Below are 9119 nucleotides of genomic sequence, written 5' to 3'. Positions count from 1 at the left end.
AATTAGTGAGGTTGAACAACAAATGAGAGAGGTGGTGTCGACCTATGAGGTGAAGATGGACGAGGAGCGTTGGCATAGAGCTGAATTGGAAAAGGAACATCGAGAGGTGATCAGTCGGATGAATGAGTACACAGCCGAGCAGGAAATGACTATAGAACATTGGAAGAGATGTTTCTCACAGCTAGCTGCCTTGGCGAATGGAGCAATTGAAGAAATCCCACGATTATTAGCTGAAGCAGAGGCTGCACTACCGATCTTCAATCCGCCAAGGGAGATTGAAGCTTTCTTTAATCATTGCAAGAAGTTGATGAGGGAGATGAAGAGCATGATAGTCAGGGGTAGGGAATAGGTTTTATTTCTTTTCTTGTTTAATGAATGTAGAAGACTTGTTAATGGTTGGGTTGTATCAGTTTCGTGTTAATTTCTATGATATATTTACCTTAACGTTCTCACAGCTTTAAAATTTCTGACTAGAATAAATGTTTTGCATTCATTTTATTTCTTTTCATTCTTCATAATTCACTTCATTTAACGAAATAATAGAGCAAAATCAAATACGACGGCAAAATTTCCACGACACCCTTATCGCACACGAGCTAACCACAGAAGCATGGAAGATTGGGAAGAAGCCCATGAAGCTGTGAAGGCTGACATTAACGAGCTAAAGGATCAAGTGGGCCAAATCCTAGAGGTTTTGAAGTCACTGAAGGCTTCAGGGGAGGCCTCATCCGCTAGGGTCGAGGAGAATGCTCATTCTTATGGTACGCCTCTAGGCGCGTCAGTTCCGTTCCCAATGTACGGCTTGCCTCCGGGATACACTCCTTCAGTTGGAGAATATTCAGATGCAGAACAAACTTCTTTCTCTTTTCTTGCAGCTAACAACACACTATCGAACGGTACCCAAGGGCCGATGTTAGCTTCGACACCCGTGACAGGAGCGGAGATGAATGAGACAGTCACATTCACAGGACCGAGGATGACTGTGGCGCCCCAACCTCCGAAAACATTCATCGATGCAGATGCTGCGACTAAAGCTACACCACACGCTACAGTCTAAGCAATATCCACTGTTGTTGATGGGGCTAAGAGTAAGCTTGAAATTCTTGAGGAAAGGATTCGTGCCATTGAGGGTGGTGGAAGCTATGGGTTCGGTGATGTGGCGAGATTAAGCCTGGTTCCTGGTGTGATGATACCACACAAGTTTAAGGTCCCAGAATTTGAAAAGTATCACGGCACCACATGCCCTAAAAGCCATCTGACAATGTACGGTAGAAAGATGGCTGCTTATGCCTATGATGAAAAATTGCTAATACATTGTTTCCAAGATAGTTTGGCTGGGGTAGCATTGAATTGGTATACACACTTGGAGCCATCTCGAATTCATTCCTGGATGGATTTGGCCGACGCCTTTGTGAAACAGTATAAATACAACACAGATAGTGCGCCCGATAGATTGCAATTGCAAAACATGGCCAAGAAGGATACTGAGTCCTTCAAGGAATATGCACAACGGTGGAGAGAGTTGGCTGCTCAGGTTGAGCCACCTCTACTTGATAAGGAGATGGTGGCGACGTTTGTAAACACGCTGCAATCACCATTTTATGAGCATGTATTGGGGAATGTGTCTTCCAATTTCGCTGATATCATCATCATAGGGGAAAGAATAGAAATCGGGTTAAAAAGCGGAAAGATTGCATATGGCCCATTCGCGGCTGCAACTCCTAAGAAACCTAATTTTATTCCCGGAAAGAAGAAAGAAGCAGAAGTACAAGCGGCCTCAGTGATGCCTGTGTGGGAAAGTCGGGCTCCTACGATTAATTATCGACCACACTTGAACCAACCTCCTTATGTGGCCAATGCAATGTCTGTTCATCAAACACGACCTCAGCAACAAGGGTTTTATCGACCGTCAAATCTTTATCAACCACAACGTGCTCCAAACAGTGCTTGGAAAACCGAACCTAACTCGAATTTCAACAGAAATGCGGGACAAAACGCTAATCTAAGGAGGAATCAAGAGAGGAACTTCGTTCATTTCACTCCTATTCCTATGTCATATACGGAATTGTTGCCTCATCTCCTCCAAAAGCGTTTGGTGGCCATTTGTCTGATGAAGCCTGTGCAACCTCTGTTCCCCAAGAATTATGATCCAAATGCCAAATGTGATTATCACGGAGGGGGAGTTGGTCACTCTATTGAGAATTGTGTGTCCCTTAAACACAAGGTGGAAGCTTTAATCAACTCAGGATGGATAAAGTTCCATGAAGACAAACCTAGTGTTGAGGCTAATCCCCTTTCTGGTCTTGGGAACCCTTCGACAAATGCCATTGAGGTTAAGAAACACCGACTGGTGAGGGATGTGAATGAAATTCGAAGCTCCAAGCGGTTCGTTTTTGAGACACTATTAAAATTGGGTTTGTTAAAAGGAGAATATAACCTGAGTAAAAAGTGTGGATTCCATCCGAGTGCTAAACATTCTATCGATGAATGCACAGAGTTCGAGGATGTTCTACAAAATCTTATAGACAGAAACTTTGTACAAGTATGTCACGGACACATGGAGGATGAAGTATTTGCACAAGATGGTGCGGAACCCGGTGTGACTTTGCCAGAGCCATTGGTGATTCATTTCACTAGATCCACCTCTACCCCGACAATTCAAGAAAGACAATCTATTATTATCCAAACACCCTCCCCATTTCCCTACAAAAGTGAGAAAGCTGTCCCATGGAAATATGGTGCATACGTGTTAGGTGAGGAACAACGGGTAGGTGGTCAACCTAGCAGTGGTGAGTTAGTGGTGAAAAATATATCAGGCATCGGTGGAATTACGAGAAGTGGTCGAATCTTTACGCCTCCAAACTTGATGAAAGATGGAGTTGGCAATAATGAATCGGCGAATACCAAAAAGGCTAAGGAACTCTTGAAAGGGAAAACCATCCAAACCGACGAGGGTCTAAGAAAAGATGATGGGAAAGAAGTATCTGATGAGGAGGCTTGCGAGTTCTTGAAGTTCATACAGCAAAGCGAGTATAAAGTGGTCGAACAGTTGAATCGCCTGCCTGCTCGAATCTCACTTTTAGAACTACTCATGCATTCAACCTCTCATAGAAAGTTGTTAATGAAGATACTCAATGGAGCGCATGTGGAGCAAAATATTTCCCTGGACAGTTTTAAGGGAATTGTTAACAATATCACTGCTAACAACTACCTCACGTTTACCGATGAAGAGATACCTACTGAAGGGAGGAGACACAACAAGGCCCTCCATGTCTCTGTAAAATGCTTGGATCATGTCATAGCACGTGTATTGATCGACAATGGATCTTCCCTGAATGTGATGCCAAAAACAACATTGGGAAAGCTACCGTGTGAAGGTATTCACATGAAACCAAGTGCAATGATAGTGAGAGCTTTCGATGGGAGTAAAAGAGAAGTAATGGGAGAGGTAGAATTGCCGATCCAAATAGGGCCATGTGTCTTTCAAATAACTTTCCAAGTGATGGACATCCTTCCAGCATACAGTTGCTTGTTGGGTCGTCCTTGGATTCACTCAGCGGGCGTAGTACCTTCAACCTTGCACCAAAAGTTAAAATATGTCATGGGTGACAAATTAGTGATTGTTTCAGGGGAGGAAGATATTTTAGTAAGTGGGCCTTCATCTTCTCGCTATATTGAAGCAGCAGAGGAAGCCCTCGAGACAGCCTTCCAATCTTTGGAAATTGTGGAAAATGCCTATGTGGAGCCCTTTCCAATGAACCCACACTTGTCGCGTACTTCCCTTATGACGGCCAAGGTCATGTTGAAAGAGGGATATGAGTACGGAAAGGGGCTAGGCAAGTACGAGCAAGGATTGATGTATCCTTTAGAAGTCACCGAGAAAAAGAATAAATACGGCCTTGGATACAAGCCTACTAGAGAGGATAAGAGGAGGCCGGCGGAAGAAAGGAGAGAGCGCGGTGTGGCTCGAATCCAAGGAAAAGGACTGGGGTTAGGAAAGATTCGCATCTGTGACATCAGAGATAGCTTCCGCAGCGCGGGATGGATCAACACTAGTCAGATAGCAGCTGTCAGAGATGAAGATGAACATGAAAGCTTGGTTTTTGTGCAACCTTGTGCTCCAAATGCGCTACTCAACAATTGGGAGACTTTGGATCTACCCGTGATGTTTAATTTGGTTAAAATGTAATATTTTTAATTTATCCTATTGCTTTACCCGGAGCTTTAGGATTCATGACTTAACAGGATGACACCTTTTCCTTTATGCTCAGCGTGATAATCAATTTGTGTTTGCTACCTTTGTTATCTTTGTTTGCATTTTTCACTGTTTGTTTGTTTATTTATCTTTTTTTATAAACTCAAATAATGCAGATATGATAATGAATGTTTTGAAAATAACAATGTCGATATCCCTAACTTCGAGCACCCTGTCAATAATATGGAAGATGATTATGAAGGTGACTCCGAACCCTCCCCTGAACTAATGAGATTAGTGGAACAAGAATCTAGGGAAATAAAACCCCATCAAGAAGATGTTGAAGTGCTTGACCTAAGTGAGGGGGATGAAAAGAAAGAAGTGAAAATTGGCACGAGTATGAAGAAAGAAGTGAAAGAAGAATTGTGTGTGCTGCTAAAGGAGTTTAGGGATGTGTTCGCTTGGTCGTACAATGATATGCCTGGTTTAGATACTGATATAGTACAACATAAGCTTCCACTCAAACCGGAATGCCCTCCAGTCAGACAAAAGCTAAGAAGGATGAAACCAGAAATGTCATTAAAGATTAAAGAAGAAGTGCAAAAGCAATTTGACGCTGGATTTCTAGCTGTGGCAAAATACCCTCAATGGGTGGCAAATATTGTACCCGTGCCCAAGAAGGATGGGAAGGTTCGGATGTGCGTTGACTATAGAGATTTGAACCGGGCGAGCCCAAAAGACAACTTCCCATTACCGCACATCGATACATTAGTGGATAATACAGCCAAGTTCTCGCTATTTTCGTTTATGGATGGCTTCTCGGGATATAATCAGGTTAAGATGGCACCTGAAGATATGGAAAAGACCACGTTTATCACATTGTGGGGGACATTTTGCTATAAGGTGATGTCTTTCGGGCTTAAGAATGTTGGGGCCACCTATCAAAGGGCCATGGTGGCACTTTTTCATGATATGATGCACAAAGAAATCGAGGTTTATGTAGATGACATGATCGCCAAGTCTGAGTCAGAAGAAGAACACATCCTTAACCTAAGGAAATTATTTGAGAGATTGAGGAAATTTAAACTTAAACTAAACCCAGCAAAATGCACATTCGGTGTGAGATCTGGAAAGTTGTTGGGTTTTGTTGTCAGTCAAAAGGGGATAGAAGTCGATCCCGACAAGATGCGTGCGATAATCGAAATGCCTGCTCCCAGTACAGAAAAGGAGGTACGGGGTTTCTTGGGCAGACTGAACTACATTGCTAGGTTCATCTCCCAGTTAACCGCCACTTGTGAACCAATATTCAAGCTATTGTGTAAAAACCAGGTTGTTGAGTGGAATGAAGACTGTCAGACTGCTTTTGATAAAATCAAACAATATCTACAAGATCCTCCTGTGTTACGCCCGCCCGAACCGGGGAAGCCACTCCTTATGTATTTGACGGTACTTGATGAGTCAATGGGTTGTGTGTTGGGTCAACATGACAAAACTGGAAAAAGAGAGCATGCCATATACTACCTGAGCAAGAAGTTCACGGAATGTGAACAGCGATACTCGTTTTTAGAGCGAACTTGTTGCGCATTGGCATGGGCTGCCCATCGTCTAAGACAATACATGTTGAGTCATTCTACCTGGTTGATATCCAAGACTGACCCTATCAAGTATATTTTTGAAAAGCCCGCTCTCACTGGAAGGATAGCCCGGTGGCAAATGCTATTGTCAGAATACGACATTGTGTATGTCACTCAGAAGTCCATCAAGGGTAGTGCTTTGGCTGAATATCTGGCCCAACAACCCGTTAATGATTATCAGTCGATGCAACCCGAATTTCTGGATGAGAACATCATGACCTTGTTTGAAGATGACCAAGAAGATGAGAACATAAAGAAATGGACGTTATTATTCGACGGGGCTTCTAACGTCATGGGACATGGTATAGGGGCAATACTAATATCTCCAGAAAACCAATACATTCCAATGACAGCAAGGTTGTGTTTTAATTGCACAAACAATATCGCTGAATACGAAGCATGCGCTATGGGCATCCAAGTCGCGATTGAGTCAAAGGCAAAATTTTTGAATGTATATGGAGATTCAGCGTTGGTTATCCATCAACTAAGGGGAGAATGGGAAACTAGGGATCAGAAGTTGATTCCCTACAAAACTTATATCATGGAATTGGTGGAGTATTTTGATTTCATTAAATTCCACCATATTCCGCGAGAGGATAACCAATTGGCAGATGCCTTAGCTACTTTATCATCGATGTTCAAGATTAATCAGGATGGGGTAATGCCGATGATCCAAATGAAGAGTCATGAAGGGCCAGCATATTGCCATTTCATTGAAGAAGAGTTAGACGGTAAGCCATGGTATTTTGATATTAAACGCTATATAAAAACCAGAGAATACCCCGAAGAAGCATCTGAGAATGATAAAAGGACACTGAGAAGGTTGGCTGCAAATTTTATCCTGAGTGGGGATGTGTTGTACAAGAGAAATCATGATATGGTTCTCCTTCGATGCGTGGATGCAAAAGAGGCCGAGTCAATATTGGAGGAAGTTTATGAAGGAACTTTTGGCACACACATGAATGGGCACTCGATGGCTAGAAAGATCTTGAGGGCTGGTTACTTTTGGTTGACTATGGAGAATGATTGTTGCACACACGTGAGAAAGTGCGAGAAATGTCAGAAGTATGCAGACAATATCAATGCGGCACCCACTACTTTAAACTTAATGTTTGCCCCATGGCCGTTTTCAATGTGGGGGATAGATGTCATTGGGGCTATAGAGCCAAAAGCCTCAAACGGACATCGCTTCATTCTAGTTGCAATTGATTATTTCACTAAATGGGTGGAAGCTGCTTCCTACGCTAGTGTGACTAGGAAGGTTGTGACTAAATTTATAAAGAGAGAGTTAATTTGTAGGTACGGGTCGCCTAACAAGATAATCACTGATAATGCCACCAATCTGAACAATCAAATGATGGCCGAATTGTGTGAAGGATTTAAAATTCAGCATCATAATTCTTCTCCTTATCGTCCAAAGATGAATGGGGCAGTCGAGGCTGCTAATAAGAATATCAAGAAGATTGTACAGAAAATGGTGGTCACGTATAAAGACTGGCATGAGATGCTTCCCTTTGCTTTGCATGGGTATCGCACCTCAGTACGTACATCAACTGGGGCAACACCTTTTTCTCTAGTGTACGGAATGGAGGCAGTACTACCCTTCGAAGTAGAAATCCCATCCCTACGAGTGTTAATGGAGACCCAGTTGGAAGATGCAGAATGGGTTCAGGCCCGATTTGACCAGCTTAATCTCATTGAGGAAAAAAGGCTAGCGGCAGTGTGTCATGGACAGTTATACCAAAGAAGGATGAAAAAGGCGTTCGACAAGAGGGTGCGTCCTAGAGAGTTCCATAACGGCGAGCTAGTCTTGAAAAAGATCTTACCTATACAAAAGGATCATAGGGGCAAGTGGACTCCAAATTATGAAGGCCTGTATGTGGTGAAGAAAGCATTTTCTGGTGGGGCACTAATTCTCATAAGGATGGATGGAGAGGAGTTACCGTTACCGGTCAATTCTGATGCGGTCAAAAAGTTTTATACATGATGATTCCTTGATAGGAAGTGCTACTAGGGGATATTGACATTGTCTCCAAATTTTGTTGTATTCTGCTTTGTTTTTCATTCAATAAACACCATTTTTTTCTCTCCATAAATTTAAAGCAATGAATGTCACGCTGAGTTCGTAAAGAGAATAATGAACAAAAAAGAAGAGAATAAAAGTATGTGCATACTAACGAGGCATCACGGGTACATTCACTAAGAGTAGACTCATTTTTGGAGGGTGTCGTGGAAAAAAAATTAGTAAATAAAAAGGCAAAAAATAAAGCTTCATATGAACTTTATCCATGCATCCATGCATTTATGCATCCTCACCGCATTACATCTTTTGCCTAAAGATTGAATCTTGTCGGTTAAGCATTCAAGCAGTGTTTACTGGCACATCAAAATCAAACTTCGGGATCTCCTTTCATATATGGACATTCTCCGCTTAGTTTTCTTATGTCTACATCAAGGCCCTCTCCGATGGAATGGTCATTGATTTTCTTTCTTTACATCAAGGCCCTCTCCGATGGAATGGTCATTGATTTTCTTATGTTTACATCAAGGCCCTCTCCGATGGAATGGTCATTGATTTTCTTTCTTTACATCAAGGCCCTCTCCGATGGAATGGTCATTGATTTTCTTATGTTTACATCAAGGCCCTCTCCGATGGAATGGTCATTGATTTTCTTTGTTTACATCAAGGCCCTCTCCGATGGAATGGTCATTGATTTTCTTTCTTTACATCAAGGCCCTCTCCGATGGAATGGTCATTGATTTTCTTATGTTTACATCAAGGCCCTCTCCGATGGAATGGTCATTGATTTTCTTTCTTTACATCAAGGCCCTCTCCGATGGAATGGTCATTGATTTTCTAATGTTTACATCAAGGCCCTCTCCGATGGAATGGTCATTGATTTTCTTTCTTTACATCAAGGCCCTCTCCGATGGAATGGTCATTGATTTCTTTGTCACATCATGATCCTCTCCTTTAGAATGGTCAAGTTTGTTTTCTTCTTTTGATCACGACCCTTTTCTTTGAATTGGTCTTGTATATGCTTGTTTTGTTTTTTTTCTCTTTACCTTTAAAACCCAAACGAAATTAGTGTTTTTATCTTTACTCATCTTTTACTTTGATAACCTATGAAAGTTAAAATTTCATACTATCAAGTAAAATCTAAGTAAAGAGGGGCAGCTGTCAACACCCAATTTCGTCCGGGTAACAATGATAAAATAAAATAATTAATCAATTAAAGTTCAATTGAGAAGAATAAATAAATAAATAATTAAGAAAAGAAAAGAAAAAA

At 41.8% G+C, this 9119-nt stretch overlaps 1 protein-coding gene across 1 annotated transcript; it reads left to right on the top strand.

The window, feature by feature from the left end:
* Nucleotides 1–610: 610 nt before the first annotated feature.
* On the top strand, nucleotides 611–7816 carry LOC114184650. The gene is made up of 4 exons (XM_028071966.1): nucleotides 611–955; nucleotides 1088–4185; nucleotides 4372–6560; nucleotides 6618–7816. The coding sequence occupies exons 1-4, from the start codon at nucleotides 611–613 to the stop codon at nucleotides 7814–7816; spliced, it is 6831 nt and encodes a 2276-aa protein (XP_027927767.1).
* The last annotated feature ends 1303 nt before the right edge of the window (nucleotides 7817–9119 follow it).

Source organism: Vigna unguiculata, chromosome 5 (genome assembly GCF_004118075.2).
Source record: "Vigna unguiculata cultivar IT97K-499-35 chromosome 5, ASM411807v1, whole genome shotgun sequence".
NCBI classification, from domain to species: domain Eukaryota; kingdom Viridiplantae; phylum Streptophyta; class Magnoliopsida; order Fabales; family Fabaceae; genus Vigna; species Vigna unguiculata.
This window is presented reverse-complemented; position numbering and strand designations above follow the sequence as displayed.

Excerpts from the sequence above, each read along its gene's own strand:
- LOC114184650 (XM_028071966.1), top strand. The coding sequence starts at position 611 with ATGGAAGATTGGGAAGAAGCCCATGAAGCTGTGAAGGCTGACATTAAC. Across the intron at positions 956-1,087 it reads GAGCGGAGATGAATGAGACA|AGTAAGCTTGAAATTCTTGA; the intron begins GTCACATTCACA and ends GATGGGGCTAAG. Across the intron at positions 4,186-4,371 it reads ATGTTTAATTTGGTTAAAAT|ATATGATAATGAATGTTTTG; the intron begins GTAATATTTTTA and ends CAAATAATGCAG.